Source organism: Vulpes vulpes, chromosome 2, assembly GCF_048418805.1.
Source record: "Vulpes vulpes isolate BD-2025 chromosome 2, VulVul3, whole genome shotgun sequence".
NCBI classification, from domain to species: Eukaryota; Metazoa; Chordata; class Mammalia; order Carnivora; family Canidae; genus Vulpes; species Vulpes vulpes.
Genome location: NC_132781.1, coordinates 109547881 through 109564774, shown reverse-complemented (window position 1 = coordinate 109564774; position 16894 = coordinate 109547881). Strand labels below are relative to the sequence as shown.

The window sequence follows — 16894 nt, the reverse complement described above, 5'->3', positions numbered from 1 at the left end:
GGCAGAAACCTATACGGGGTTGCTAGATTTTATTTTGCCAAATATGGATTTTTTTGTTAAAAGACACCTTTTAATTCTTCTCTCCCTAATCTCTCAAATAAAGGCCACTGTAACATTCAAAAGTGTTTAAGTCACTATATTTAGTGTCATAAAGCAGCCATTACATTCCCTGTATTTTCCATTTAGCCACCATTTACTGAGCATACACCCTCTGCAAGGCTCTGTGTTCTGGGGCTACAGGAGTAAAAAGAAGAGGTGACCAACCCCCATAAAGATTATATCCTAGTGAGCAAAGTAAAGAAGTGAGTAACTACTTAGAATGTGAAATAGTGTTAAATGCTAAAGAGAAAACCAGAGGAAGGAGGGGGATAATTAGCATGTGTGAGGGGAGGGAGTTCCCAATTTCAGATATGATGGCCAGGGAGAAGGGTCTTATTCTGAAGGTGACCTGAGTAAGTAACAAAGAAAATGGAATGTGTCTCATAGTTATTGCAGGGGCAAAGGGAGGAAGCACCCCAGGAAAGGAAAAAACCAAAGAAGGAATATGGCTGGCATGCTCTGGAACCCTATGGAACCAGCGAGTAAGGAAAAGAAGGCAGAGCCTTCATAGAAAGCAGGTCATACAAGATTTTGAAGGTCTCTCTAAGGACTGTTTTACTGTGGATATGGCTGAGCGTCAACACAATGTTCCAATGTTCCAATCAGTGGGTCATGATCTTATTTTAACAGGCTTATTCTATCTCTTTCAGTGAACAGAAAGATTGTGGGGAAGAGAGAGGGACAAGAGCAGAAGCAGGAAGATGGAAAGCTCCAGAAGAGAGGTTTAGTGGACAAGGTGACAGAAGTAGTGATGTAAGTCATCAAATTCTTAATACATTTGAAGGCAGACCTCACAGGAATGCTGACTGATGAAATGCAGAGTATGAAAGAAGGAAAGTCAAAGATATCTTAGAAGTTTTAGACTGAACAACCAGAAGAGCAGAGCTCCCATTTACTGACACAGGACTTCTATTAACATAATGGATTTAAAGAGAATAAGAGAAACTCCTGTTTGGACATTTGTTAGATATCTAAGTGCACAGAGTAAGTCACATATTTAAGTGCAGACATTTAAATGTATATACAAGGATAGAAGTATGAGATTCGGGGAGCCAAGTCATCAATATACGGCTGGCATTTTAAGCCAAAAGATGAGATGAAATCAATAAGGAAAAAATACAAACAAGAAAGAGAAGTCTAAGACCTGGGCCCTGGGGCACCTCAAAGTCCAGAAATGGAGGAGATGAGAAGGAACGAGCAGAGGAAAGTGAAAACATGTGGCCAGTGAGGAAAGAACACATGGAGCATGTGAGGGCCTGAAGGTCAGGAAGAAAGAATGTGTGAGAATGAGACTGTAGCCAGCATGTCAAAAGCCACTGGTAGGTCAAGAGGAAGACAGAAAACTGCCTACTGGATGTCATAGTATAAAGGTAACTAGAGACTCTAAGACAGGCCAGGAGGGGATGGGAATAAAGGTGGGGAGTTAAAAAATGGATGCAAGAAGGAAATGGTGGGGAATAAAGGCGGGGAGTTAAAAAATGGATGCAAGAAGGAAATGCAGGAAAGAAATGGGAAAGAGAGTCCAGACACCTCTTTCAAGGAGTTTTACAGGAATCACAGTTCTGAGGAGGAAATGGGACAAAAGCAAATTGGTAGTATTGTTGCTTTACCGGAGAAATAATAAACTTTACTCTGATGGGAACAATCAAGCAGCATGAGAAAGAATTCAGGAGAGGAAGGGAAGAATAGCTCGAGGGATGGCCCTGAACAAGCAACACACTCAGTGATTAGAGCCTATAAGTACAAATAAAGACAGGTGGGTAGGTGTAGTTGTGGAAGTTCTCCAATTGCTTCTTTTTTCTTATAAGAAATATGAAGAACGTGAGCTGAGAGGACAGAGGAGGTGCTGAAGTTTACGGAGGAAAGAACATGCTTTCTAGGCAGCATTAATGTCCTGTTGAAGTTTGTCATCATGAATTTAAAGTGAGGCCAGCCCAGGTGGCTCAGCGGTTTAGCGCCACCTTCAGCCCAGGGCGTGATCCTGCAGACCCGGCCGGGATCAAGTCCCAGGTCGGGCTCCCTGCATGGAGCCTGCTTCTCCCTCTGCCTGTGTCTCTGCCTCTCTCTCTTTGTCTCTCTCTCTCTCTCTCTCTCTCTCTCTCTCATGAATAAATAAATAAAATTAAAAAAAATAATAATAAAGTGAAAGCAGTCAGCACGGTTGTGTCTTTTCCCTGTTACATTTAGCTGTGTAGGAGCAGGCACCTGCAGGGGCAGAGAATTGGCCTGAATTAGGGCTGGACTTCAGTCCAGAGGAAGAAAAAGAGGTGAGGGATTTAAAGGTGTCTGCGAGTGATTATACTGGCTGACCTACAGGAGAATTTCAGCTGGGAAGAGAGAGGAATGAAGATATGAGTGTGATGAGAGATAATGTAACTGTTCTTATATCAGTGAGGTCCAAGGATCAGTGAAGAAGGACACTAGACAAGAGAGAGAGAATGGGCAGAGTGGGAACAGATCCTCAGACTTCCATTTCAAAGTAGACTGACAGAAGCCACCAATAATCTCTCAGCTAGCGTCTCACTTGACCTTCTAGTCAGTGAACAGTGAGTGTCTTGAAGGCAGAAATTACCTCTTCTTTGACCCTCATATTCCAGGCAGTACCTACCAGTGCCTGATACACAGCTGTTACTCAATAGTTTATCTATTGTAAGAAACTCATTTGCCAAAACATCAAGGTTAGGATACTGGGAGGCAGTCTAAGAGAATTCAACTGCAGGAAGTACCTATAAGGATCTTTATATATTTAAAATGGCAATTCCATCTACATCTTAAAGGTATGCTTCATTCTCTTATTTTTCAAAACTTTTGATTTTAGGAAGATTTTCTAAAGTATTTTTCAAATTTTCATTCCAATTCTTTACCTCCATTGTCTGAAACCCAGCTTCTTTCCCACATTAAACATCAACAAACTCAAGATAATCTCAACCAGTGGCCTGTCTTTCATTCCGCAATTCATTTTCTGGTACAGGAAAAAAAGAGAGAGAGAGAGAGAGAGAGAGAGAGAGAGAAACGAGGAGGGAGATTCTGACCCATCTTAAAACATTCAATCCCTAGTTCTCATGTACATGCAGCTATGGAACCAGCCAAGTGCTGTGAACAAGGGACACACTGACTTTAAAAAAAAAAAAAAAATTACAGGTTTTCTATCCTGAGGTTTCTTGAAGTCCTTAGAAGCCAATAGACTTATTTGACTAAAGCAAACTTCTATTGTTGTGGTTGTTGTTGCTGTTTGTAGGAAATTTGGTTACAACCTCATGGAATAGTTCTATTTCACAAAGCCACTGGTCTAGAATCCTGCTTTGTTAGCTACAGAGTGCATGAGACTCGCTAGTAAAGCTTTCTGCAAATGACCTACCTGGGTTCCTGCCCAGAGTCTGACCTAACAGACTGAGGAAGGCCCCGAGCACCTGTGCTCTTCAAAGGCTCTACATTCAAAGCACTCCTAGACTGAGAACTTTCTAGAATACAAGTCTCTAGTAACTGCTACCTTTCTTTTTTTTTCAGATATTTATCAGAAGTTCCAAAAATCTCCTAAAATTGTTTCACCGTTAATTACTTTCTTACAGTGATATACTTTGGGTTAAATTAGGATGCCTGCACCATTTACATATAGCATGGCAATCACAAAGGTGGAGATTTTATTCCTCTGATAAATAGGATTCACCAGTAATGATAAACACATGCAGAGCCAGACTCACCCGTTCCATAGCTGCATTATGATACGGGAGTTCCTCCTCACTGCAAAGGAAATATAGAATATGTGAAATAGCTGAAATCATAGTGAGATTTTTAAAGAATTATGTATCTATAAGTACATAGGATATATAACCATTTATCATCATCACAAGGATGGATCACATTACATAAGCTTCCATTCTACCAAATTCAACAGAAAACAATTAGCGATTCTAAACCCACAAGGTCCCCTATCTTCAAATCTCTAGACATATACTCTCCAAGACAATCATCTCCAGCCACATGTGGCTATTTCTTAAATCTTAAATATTAGGCTCAAATTAAATAAAATGAACAGTTCAGTTTTTCAGTCTCACCCTAGCCCCAGCTCAAGTGTATGACAGTCATGCAGATAAAGGCTATCATTTTCAACAGTGTGTATATAGAAAGACTATCTCCACCACTGCAGGAAAGTCCTACTGGACAACACTACTGTAGATCAGCAGTCAGCAACCTTTTTCTGCAAAGGCAAATATTTAAACAGTAAATACATTTAAGCTTTGCAGACCATACAGTTTTTTTCATAATTATTCAACTATGATGTATTGCACAGGCAGACACAGATAATAAAACCACTGAATGTGGTTTTATTCCCACAAAACGTTTACAGAAACAGGTGGTGGACTGAATGTGACTGTAGACCATAGTTTGGCAACCTCTACTCTACATCATCATCTCCTCTCTCTGGCTCTAACTATGGCCTATAACAAATAATTGTTTTAAAAAATGTTATAAGGAAACAAAAAAGCCTCCAGTGGATTTATGAGTTAAAAAGGAAAATCTAATTCTCTAAATCAGGAAAACTTCACTTGTCAAAACTTAAATGGCTTGAGATTTTTAAATGTACAAAAGATCAAATTCATTTCTCTGATACAGTAATACCGTGGTATCAGCTCTAACTGAAAACGTGCTAAGACTGCTGTATGAACCACCAGTAACAACGAGCTATCCATACCAAAGATCTATGCTTTGAATTGCCACCTCAGTAGTACTCCTATTTTGGCAATCACACAGATTATTGTCTTAGCCTCTCTTGAACCACATAATACCACTTTTAAGAGTACAACACATTAGTATTCAAGAGGCCAGTATGTTTAAAGGCACTCTTTGGCTACTCTGAAGAGGCCTTGGGTGAACCACAAACCAATGTATAGCAATGGAACTGACAAAGTTTAACAGCCAGAAGAGATCTTGGAGAGTCCAAACCCCTCACTTCAAAGATAAGAAAGCTAACATTTCTCTTAGTCACAGTCATTTAGCCAAGGCAGAGATGCTCAATTCCCCCTCCCCAGTCCTGTGGGTTCAAATGAAGATGAACAAGATCTACAGGTTGTACAGCAGTATATGAAGAAAAGGCTGAGAAACCAATTCTCAAGAAGGAAAAAACACAACAAAACAAAACAAAACAAAAAAACCTTTGAGGATTTAATACATCTTTTGTTTTTTAATGTAAAGTGTCCACTCACCTTTATTGAAGGTGACACCTTGGTTTTTTTATATCTTTCATTATGCTCATAGTCTACACTTCCCTGCTAATCTGTAATCCTAATTTACTAGAGCCAATGATGTATGAATGGCACATGATGTAACTTCCAATTTAAAAGTGCATCTATCCATTCTTCCATACTGGCAGAAAAGAGCTTATCGACACCCCTGGAAATAATTTCTTAGGTGCATAGGGTCAGCAGGGACACCCTGAAAGAACAAGAACACCTGACACCCTTTGTGCACACCAAGAATGTATTTCTGGGGTGAGTGGGCTGCCCCAGGCAAGAGTAACTTTTAGTACAGCAGATGTGAGAAGATCCTGATAACCGTTTCTTTGAACTTTCCTAACGGCAAATGAAGTGCCAACTCTAGCTGCTTACCAAAGGAAGGTGCTGGGTACATTTCTTTGGTGTCCCCCTATTGACTAAACAAGACTAACAAACTGCACTATGCCTATTCCCAACACTGAATCAGAACGAAGTTTTGCACTTGTCTATGGAATGGAGCTGATCACCCATCTGCTCAGGCTATGTGGCCTGTGTCAGTCAGGTCCTACAGAAGGCACCTGTGAAATTCAAGATGAAACAGGACTGCTCTCAGCATCCCACCCCACCTTAACATTGAACCATCCTACTAAAAAAAACTCTGGAAAGAGAGATGCAGGAATATACACACAACCAAAGTCAGCCTTAGGCACTACGCAAAAGTAGAGAGACTTGGTGTTGGATTTCCCTCCACCTTGATATTTTACATTATTTCCTTTTGGCCTGTCACAACTCTACCAGGATCTGCTTGCCTGTGCAGGAATGCCATCGTACCCCCAAACAGTTACTAAATTCCTACTAACCAAGTCTTTTTTCATACGCATTTTTTTAATTTTTTGCCTGACATATAACATTGTGTTAGTTTTAGGTATACAACATAATGATTTGATATACGTATATATCACAAATTGATTATTACTACATTGTTTAATTAACATCCATCACTACACATGGCTACATATTTTTCTATTTTTTTTCCCTTGTGCTGAAAACTTTTAAGAGCTACCCCCTTAGTAACTTTCAAATTATACAGTAGAGTATTATTAACTTTAGTCATCATGCTGTATACTTCATTCCCAGGACTGACTTACCTTATAACTAGAAATTCATACCTTTTGACTATCTTCACTCATTTTGCTTACCTCCCACTACCGCCACTTCCATTCTACCTCTGGCAACCAGCAACCTGTTCTCTGTATCTGTGAGTTCATTTTTTTGTTTTAGACTCCACATATAAATGATAGCATACAGTATTTGTCTTTATCTGATTTATTTCACTTAGCATAATGTCCTCAAGGTCCATCCACGTTATCATAAATGGTAAAATTTCATTCTTTTTGTGGCTAAATAAGATGCCTCTATGCCTCTGTGTGTGTGTTTTTTCCTAATCCATTCACCCATCAATGGACAGCTTATGTTGTTTCCATGTTTTGGCTATTGTAAATAATATTGTCAATATTGCAATGAACAAGGGGGTATAAAATCTTGTTGACATAGTAAATTCCCTTTGGATAAATACCCAGAAGTAGAAGTGCTGCATCATATGTAGTTCTGTTTTAATCTTTTGAGGAACCTCCATAAGGTCTTCCATTGTAGTTGTACCATTTTACATTCCTACCAGCAGGGCATGAGGGTTCCCTTTTCTCCACATCCTTGCCAAATCTTGTTATTTCTTGTCTTTTTGATAATAGCTACTCTAACAGGTATGAGGTGATATCTCATTGTGATTTTGGTTTGCATTTCCCTGATGACTGATGACGTTAAACATCTTTTCATGTGTCTGGTAGCCATTTATATGTCTTCTTTGGGAACATGTCTATTTAGGTTCTTTGCCCATTATTTAATTGGACGGTTTTTTACTACTTAATTGTATGAGTTCTTTACATATTTTGAATATTAACCCCTTATCAGATATCTAATTTGAAAATACTTTCTCGCATTTGGTAAGTTGCCCTTTTAATGCTGTACAAAAGCATTTTGGTTTGATGTGGTCCCACTTGTTTATTTTTGCTTTTGTTGCCTCTGCTACTGGTACCAGATCCAAAAAAATCATCGCCAAGACTGATTTCGAGGAGCTTACTGCCTATATTTTCTTCTAGGAATTTTATGGCCCCAGGTCTTACCTCCAAGCACTTTAATCCACTCATTCTTTTGCATGTGGCTACCCAGTTTTCCCACCACCACTTACTGAAGAAACTGTCCTTTCCCCATTTTATATTCTTGGCTGCTTTGCCATAAATTAATTGCCCATACACCCATAGGTTTATTTCTGGACTCTCAATTCAATGCATAGGTCTCTGCATCAACCTATGTCTCTACTTTTATGCCAATACCATAATGTTTTGACAACCAGAGCTTTGTAATATAGTTTGAAATCATGAAGTGTGATGCCTCTAGCTTTGTTCTTGTTTCTCAAGATTGCTTTAGCTATTTTGGTCTTTGTGTGGTTCCATATCAATTTTAGGACTGTACACGTTCTATTCTGTGAAACATGCCATTGGCATTTTGATAGGTATTACATTGAATCTGTAGATAGCTCTGGGTAGTATGGACATTTTAACAAAATTAACTCTTCCAATCCATGAGTATGGAACTTCTTTCTATTTATTTGTATAAGCTTACATTTCTTTCATCAACGTCTTGTAGTTTGCAGAGTATAAGTCTTTTTGTCCTTGGTTAAATTGATTCCTAGCTATTTTATTCTCTTTGATGCAGCTATAAACAGGATTATTGTCTTAATTTCTTTTTGATAGTTTTTACTATGTATAAAAATGCAATCGATTTTTGTATATTGATTTTGTATGCTGCAATCTTACAGAATTCATTTATCAGTTCTATAGTTTTTTGGTGGAGTCTTTAGGGTTTTCCATATATAAGAACATTTCATTTGTAAATAGAGACAATTTTACTTCTTCTAGTACTATGTAAATAAGAGACAAGAGTGGGCATCTTTGTCCTGTTCCTGATCTTGGAGGAAAAGCTTTAGCTTCTCACCACTGGATCTGATGTTAGCTGTGAGTCTGTCTTATGTGGCCTTATCCATGATGAGGTCCATTCCCTCCCTATTCGATGGATGCTGAATTGTGAAAACAGTCTTGAGATGCCTTAGATGATCAAAGAGCAAGAATGTGGCCAGGTTTTCCTATATGGATTTTCTTGCATTATTATTGCTCCATACCCAAAATCCTTTATACAAAATCTGCTGTGTGCACAACACTGATTGCCACAGAACTTTTCCTCCTCAAATTTCTGTGATGGCTTGCTTAATTTTTACAGCCTTCTAGGGAGAAAGCAGGGGATTGTTGCTTTACCAAAAGCTACACACAATGTCTAAAACACACAATGTAAAAGCACTGCACCAGCCTCAAGCACCATGGCCGGCAGGCTGAAGGAGAGTACTAAACATTGCTGAATGGATGTATGAAAGAAGGGTGAACACATGCCTGCATACATATATGCATCTTCATCTTGTCTCTTAATGTTCTCCAAGTAGAAGAAAGGAAAGACCAAAGTCTGGATGAGTGCAGAGTATTCCTTTAGGTCAGCAAACTTAAGCCCTGTGGATCAAATCTGGCCCACTGCCTGTTTTTGTAAATAAAGTTTCAATGGAACACCACCATACTCATTAATGTATTGTCTGTGGTTGTTTTCATGCCACAACAGTAGAGTTGAATCATTATGACAAAGATTATATGATCCACAAAACCAAAAATATTGCCTATATGGCTCCTCACAGAATATGTCTGCCTACCCCCACTTTAAAAAACAAAGGTCTGTCCTCTAAAGGAAAGAGGTACATAGAAGTTGCTAAAAGAAAATGCCAAGCTGGCAGCAAGAAGCTATGCCTCGTAGAAACACAGTTAAGAAAAACAACAACACAGTCATTCCTGGAAAGAAAGGGGCCTTTACTCAAACTGTTTTCATCTGGTATAAACTAAAAAGAATTATTAACTAGAGTCTATGTACCTGTAATTTTCAATATGTCAGGTGACATATTTCTGTGAGATAAACTTTCACTTGGAAACTAAAACTGAACTTATTAAAATCAGTAAGTCGAATATATAGACTAAATTTTGTTTTTGTAGTAAACTGTGTCTAAGTTTAGATTTACTGTAATCAAAAGGATTAGATGAGTAGGAAGTTCTCAAGCTATTGTCATTAAACAGAGGTTCTTTAAAAACAAAAACACCTTTATCTTGGCTTTCAAATATTTATATAGTCCTAGTATATTACAGACAATCTGCTAACTTTTATAAATATATATGTGTTGATTAACTGAAAACCTGAAGGTTGGTCTTAATTTTATCTTTTTTTTGACACAATTCCCTTCTACTTCTATTAATAACTTCTGACCTAAATGCTGTATCTATCATTATCCAAATTCCAAGCATTCCAAGCAGAACAGACTGTGCCTATTTTTGATAAAAATGTTGAAAGTTCAAATTTCGAAATTTCTCTCTTAAATAAGCTTGATTTCTCCATTTTCCAGATGTAACTCTGTCACAGGCATTTGGACCAGGGATAACTCCCCATTTCTGAATCCTAAACAAAGACTTTCCTGTTGCAGCATCAAGCCAAGCTGTTTTGGCAACAGTTTTTATATTTATTGTGAAATCTTTTATAAAGCCCAGTTAGCCCTATACCTCACTTGTGAAGTGAATACTGTCACATATCATAAACAAGTAATTTAAGTTACTAAAACTATAATTAGATATGAAGTCAGCAGTCTTCAGAGAAGATTACAAAGTTACTTTTGGCCATTGTATTGTATTGACATTGACAATTAAAACCCAATTTCACCATAGAACCAATCAAAAACTGCAAAGAACTAAAGTAGCAGAAATAAATGCTCTTTGATCAAGGTGTAACAGAAAGCAATATCTAAATGCCTATGCCAAGTGACTTTATTAAATAGTGCAAAAAAAACTTCAGGCTACAATGACAAGCAATGGAAGGCACCAGCAGCAACATCTGAAGAAAGTGTTTTACTCAAATTAGGCACTGTAACAAAAATCAATGACTTTGGTGCAAATCAACAAAGCCTAACATTACACTAAAATCCATTTCTATGCTTCATTATTTTCATTTGTGCTGGATGCTTCAGGACTGCACCACAGTATAAATTTAAAAATCAGTGTGATAGTAGGGGAACTGGTACCAACTGGCTTCATTTTCAAAGTGGTGAGCTTAGCTAGCTGACTATACCTTCATACAAGTGATCACCTTTAAATTTCTTCCTAGGCATCTGAAAGCACTTTTGTGTTTCTCTTAGTTAAAATACAGTAGAGTAGTTAAAGGGAGTAAATGCAGAAGTTCAGCCCTGCTGTAAGACTGCCACAGTCTACATCCCACATCTGACACTGTCAACACAACTTGGACCAGCTGGGTGGCCTCTTTCTGCTCCAATTTCATCTAAAGAGAGAGAAAAAAGAGTACCTATCCCAAGAGTTTTTGAGAAGAATGAATGAGTCATCTATGCAAAGGGCTTAGAACAGTGCCTGGCTCATAGTAAGTGCTCAATAAATACTAACTAATATTATGAAGATGAATAATGGACTGACTAAACAGGTTTCAAGCAAAGAGAAAAGAGACTGGAGGCAATCACTAGATCCCTTTGAAAAGGACAGGTTTTTCACATGTAGTCTGTACTCTATTGGGTCATTTCATGATATAAACAAGACTTTTGATGCCTCGTTTGCAATATACAGTCACTTGAGGAGGTCAAAATGAGCTGAGTTGTACGGCACTTTCTGAATCAAAATCTGGGATAGAACCTAAAAATGTTTTAATTTCCCAGCTCATTCTAGGGTGCAGGCCAAGTTTGGAACCCACTCAGGCTGACAGTGCTAAAAGCTCAAATTGTCCTTTAAAACTTCATTCACATACCTTAGATCTGCACAGTAACCCACACAAATATGTAATCATTTCCTGTCACATTTGTGGCCAAGTCTGATTTATTTAAAAAAAAAAAAAGTGGAAGTGGGGGTTTAATTTAAGAACAGTGTTTCCTCATAGTTAAATACTCTGTTCTGTTCAAGTTCAAAATCTTCTAATTATAACTACTCAGGAGAACACTCTGGTTATGTTAATGTCATTAGGTATAATAATAACACCTTATATTTGTCCAGACCTTTCTACAGTTTTCTATCATTTTACTTCTTCAAAGCTTCTACTACACTCTAAAGTATGTAGAGGAGTTAATGATTCTCTCTTACAGATGAGGTATAAAAGGGTTAACTGGGACCAGTGAAGCCACAAGGACACACATTCTCTAACCCACAGAACTGCTTCTCTTATGTTGTTTGCTTGTTTACCCCATGTGATACCAAAAAATACTTTCTAAATGCAAGAAAATCAACAGAAATAGAAAACACAGCCTAAGTGCTACAAGTTTCTGCTATGAACTATCAAGAAATTACATTTTTTTCCTTCAAAATGTAATCATGTATCAAAATAAAAAAAAACTCTGGCTTTTTCCTATTTATAATAAATGAGACTGGAAAACAGTAATGAATGAGGAATTAGCGACTAAACTGGCAGACCCAAACAAACTATAGCCTGAAGGGATCTGCCCAAACAACACAGAACTAGAACAGGCAAACTGGCATCATTAGCAGGATGTTTCCAAGAATCAAAATTACTTTAGCCACTTTACTTTACAGTAGTCTAGACCTCTCTCAACTCTTTATATAACATAGTAAGGATAAATGGAATTAATTTTGAGAAGCAGTAACACGAAGGCATTTATAACTATGGGAAAGATCAACAGTATTTCCTTTCATTGTTCATTTTTAGGCTGCATAACACTGAAGTTCTAATGGCTAATTATTTTTAAAATGCATTTACATAAAATGAAATGTTTTGTAATTATTTTTGAAATATAAATTGTTATTCATTTCCATTTAATTCTGCTAAATTATTAATACAACTCATTTTTTGCACTTTATGTTCTTACTAAAATACAACAAATATTAAAGACTGTATTCTTAACTATAGTTCAATGTTAATCATAGAGGTTAAAAATGCCAGGAACTGAAAAACAAAAAGCACACTGCAGGACCCGTCCTGGAATCTTATTCACAGGTATGGTATTAAAAATAAAGAAAATCAATATAATAGGTCACCATAGAAACATTATAATAAATAAGTTTGCTTTCAGTCAATGCAACTTACTGTAAAAAGCCAAATCTGTCTGTAACTTTGTAAACAAGGTAATCCGCATCCTCCCAAGGTTCAATCTCTGCACCTTCTCGTCCCTGTAATGGAGATAAAGAAGGGTATTATTGGGAATTGATAAAACTGAATATGCAAAACAGACCACAAAACAGTACTTTTTATGAATTAATAATAAGAGTTAAAAATGAGGCATTATCACCCTAAATTAACTTCAAAAAAACCAAACTACTTTTGGCAATAGAATCAGTATTTCCCAATACAAGCTTCAGAAGATCCTGTATGACAGAACAATGACATGCAGTGGAGTCCTGATCAGACTTGGGTTCGTGTGAGAAACCAACTGGGTAAGACAGAGCAAGAAAGGTAAGAAAGTGACTCAAGAAAAAAACTGCCAAACTTCAACATGTTTGACTAAACATGTCTTAGAAAAGAACTACTCCTTGCCTTTTCCTCCAAACTCCTCAGTACAGTAAGCTATTCACCTTTCTTTCTCCTTCTTTACTTCACAGCTACTGTGACACTATTCTTGCCAGGGTCAAAAATGAGCTGTCATTGTCCAATCCAGTGGACACTGTTCAGTTCTTACCTAGCAGATTCTTTTCAGTGCGTTTGTCAAGTGTTGCTCACTCCCCATTCCTCAACCTCTCTCCCATCAGCCTCTCTTGCTTCTCCTCATACCATCCAACTCTTCTAATGGGTCTTTATAGGTCCCTCTTAACTACCAGTGCTCTGCCCTCAACCCGCTACTCTTCTCTCTATACTGCTGAGGCCGTTAACTAGTTTTGATTAGAGGAGGAACCTCAGATGTCTACAGCAATCCATCAAGTTTTAAACTCAATGCCTACCTGTCTTGTGGACCCCTCTATCTACATATATTTGATCAATGACTGCATGAGGGCTAGCCTAGTCACTAAGTGTTGACTACATGGAAAAAAACACATGCAAGCATAATTGAATGACAGTTCTATTGGTTTTATATTAGTTAAGCAGTTAAATAAGTTAATTAGGTTTTTCACAGACTACCCTAAAACCTATTCACAATAATGGGAAATTGTGATGCTCCAAATAATCAGTTTAAAAACAAACTCTAGGAAGGTAACTATTAAGTGAAGCACTGCCTGCCTGTATGCCTCCTTGGGAGCAGGGTACTGTCCAGATGGCTTTCTATAATTTCATGCTCCTGTTATTCTCTCAAATAATCAAAAATAACAGATATTAAATTACATGCAACTGATACAAATATAAAACATGACATTTATAAATCACCACCTACAACCCATTACAGACCTCAGGAGGTAAAGTAATAATGAGGAGACATGTAAATTGTCAACAACTGTGATATTCTAGGGCATCAAAAACCAGATTCCATAACTAACATAGAGATAAAATACTAAGGGAGATTATACATAATGCATAAGTTCAAATTTTCAGATCTGTGTTAAAATTTTAATAGCATATATAAATTATAAATAAAATGGGTCTTTAATTCTATATACTGACATATTCAAATATTTACTGAATACCTAGCATGAGTCAGGAACTATTCCAGGTATTTTGGATACAAGAGTAAATCAGACAAAAGAAATCCTTACCCTCACAGTTTAGATACTAGGAGAGTAGACAAAAAAAAAAAGTATAATACAAAGTATGCTGACAGAGTAAGTGTTATAGTGCAAAATAAAGAGAACAGGGATCCAGAGTGCTGGGGATGGGGGGTCAGAGAAGATGTCACTAAGAGGGCAGCATCTGGGTAAAGATCTAAGAAAGGTGAGGCAATGAGGCATGAGAATATCCAGAATACAAGGGTTCTAGTCAGAAGAAATAGCCAGTGCAAAGGCCCAGAGACAGGAGCAAGCCTGGTGTGGTGGAAGAACCACAAGAGACCAGAGTGGCTGGAGCAGAGGGAAAGAGGTAGAGAAAATCTGGAGATGAGTCAGAGAAAAAAGATGACTTCCATTGTCACATGAAATAAACAAACTGCTTCTACAATTTAAGCTCTTAAAAAATCCTTTTCTATTTATATGCTTTTTCTAATAAAACTTACTCAAAGTATAAATACTTACTCTGTCATATTTAGCAACTATTTCAGCTCGCTCCTGGGCAAGTTTGAGTGCTACATCCTGGTCCGAATCTGTGGAGAGATCAAATTTAGATGAACCATTATTTAAAGAACCATAAAGTTAATTAATTATAAAACTAAGAGAAAACAAAAATAAAACAATAAATTGGTACTGCCTAAAGAGACAAACTAGCAAAATCAAACTTAAAAGGCCAAGTTAGGGATCCCTGGGTGGCGCAGTGGTTTGGCGCTTGCCTTTGGCCCAGGGCGCGATCCTGGAGACCCGGGATCGAATCCCACATCAGGCTCCCGGTGCATGGAGCCTGCTTCTCCCTCTGCCTGTGTCTCTGCCTCTCTCTCTCTCTCTCTCTCTCTCTGTGTGACTATCATAAATAAATAAAAATTAAAAAAAATATTAGCATGTATAAAATTATTAAAAAAAAAAATAAAAAATAAAAAAATAAAAGGCCAAGTTACATATCTGTAACTACAACTTTGAGATATCAATGTATCTATCATTTCAATAGTATATATGATATTCAAAAAAAAGCAGACTTGTTAACATGTCATTAACTTAGGGGAGATGATAAATCTTCCCTCAAGAATCAATTTTGGATCTAATTTCAGAGAAGTAAGTATTAAAGTAGAAACAAAAAAAAAAAAGTAGAAACAAACTAAAAGCTCTAAGTTTTCAGATGAAACCCCTCTGGGTATGTGATGAGAAGAACATTCAAGAAGGCTTTTATAAATTGAGGTAATTTGTCCACAAAACAAACCAATGTAAGATATACTTAAGGAGTTAAAAAAAATTATTTCTCCTACATGATGAAAATAATTACTTCTTCATTTAGCCTCTGAGGTCCCCCTCATCAATTGTCTCAACTACTATGATAATCTCCAATTTTATTGCACACACACATATCCTTCTGTCTTACTACCACCAGGTATCTTTGAGAAACACAAATCTGAGAACAGCAGCAGCAGCAGAGATCGTAACATTTAATAGTATGCATATGATTACACATCTCAAGTACTGTAAAGAAAAACAAAAGACCAATAACAGACTACATTAAAAGCACCTCTTATCAAGAAGAAAAAGACAAACATTCCACTGGAAATTTGGGCAAAGGCCATGAGCAAGAAATTCCCAAGAGTAACAACTGCAGCCGCAAGCCTATCGGTATCCTAACTTCCAGGCAGATAGTAAGGTATCACCAGGCAGCAGATACCGTGAAAACCACTTTACAAGCCTTATCACATTTATTTCTCACAATGACACCCTAAAATAGATATCATATGAATTCTATCACACAGACGAAAAAACGAGGCCTAGAGATTTCAGCCAACCTGTCTAAGGTCAAAAAGCAAGAAAAGGGCAAAACTCAAATTCATAGAGTCTTGACTCCACAGCCCATAATTTTAAGGATTACTTTATAAAAATGATTACTAAAGACCCAAGAAAAGACTTCTGGGGAAAGATGACAGGTGGAACATATATTTTATATCCATTCTTCTTGAAACTCACTAATACAGGGATTCTTTCAATCCCCTTCCTCAAAGGCCCAGCAAATGGTAGCTCCTGAGGAGAGGGAAGGGTGGGGTTAAACAGAAAGCTGAGGAAAGGAGTTAATCCCCTGAAGGAATAGAAGGGATTTGCACGTGTAGAAGAGGCTGGGTGTAGGGAAGGTAACCACATCTTCGCCCTCCACCCTCCACAGCAGGAGACCATGAAGGAGCAATACAGGCCTGCCATCTAGCACCAGGGACGAAAACAAAAACTGAATCAGCCTGGGGAATGGAAGGTGGTTACTTCTGTGGGGTGGGCTGTGAGAAGGGAGGAGTATGGCAGTCAGCTATTTTTCAAAATAAGTTGCACAAGACTGCTGACTCTTAAAACCAAGTATAGCTCTGATAAAAATAAAATCTAAATTTAAAATTTAAAAATAAAATCTAAACTGCATTGATGTTACTCAATGTTGACAACAGCGTGGGTAGCTTACTCTAAGGTGAGAGTTAACCAGTTATAAAAATCTTTGTGAAAAGCAATTTGGTAATATGTCTGCAGAATCTCAAAAACAGGCATATCTCAACAATTCCACCTCTAGGGATTTAGGCCAATGAGATCATCAATATAACAGTAAAAATTGGGAAAAATAGGAATTTGTAAATTTTTAAAAAGTTTATCTGGGGAAAAAATGTTTATGTCACTGCTTTTCTCAGACTACAAAGTATCAATATACTATCCTTTGGGGCAAAAGTGAATAAATAATATAGTGGTTCAATAAAATAA

General features: G+C 37.4%; 1 protein-coding gene across 4 annotated transcripts in view; it reads right to left on the bottom strand.

Moving 5' to 3' along the window:
- USP6NL (USP6 N-terminal like) overlaps window positions 1-16894 on the bottom strand; it is a 167769-nt gene that overhangs the window by 55611 nt on the left and 95264 nt on the right. For all 4 annotated transcript variants that reach the window (XM_072749535.1, XM_072749534.1, XM_072749536.1 and 1 more), the window contains 3 exons: window positions 14609-14676; window positions 12543-12625; window positions 3801-3840 (listed from right to left, as the gene is read on the bottom strand). In XM_072749535.1, coding sequence (XP_072605636.1) covers window positions 3801-3840; window positions 12543-12625; window positions 14609-14676 — 191 coding nt within the window. The remainder of the gene's footprint in view (window positions 1-3800; window positions 3841-12542; window positions 12626-14608; window positions 14677-16894) is intronic.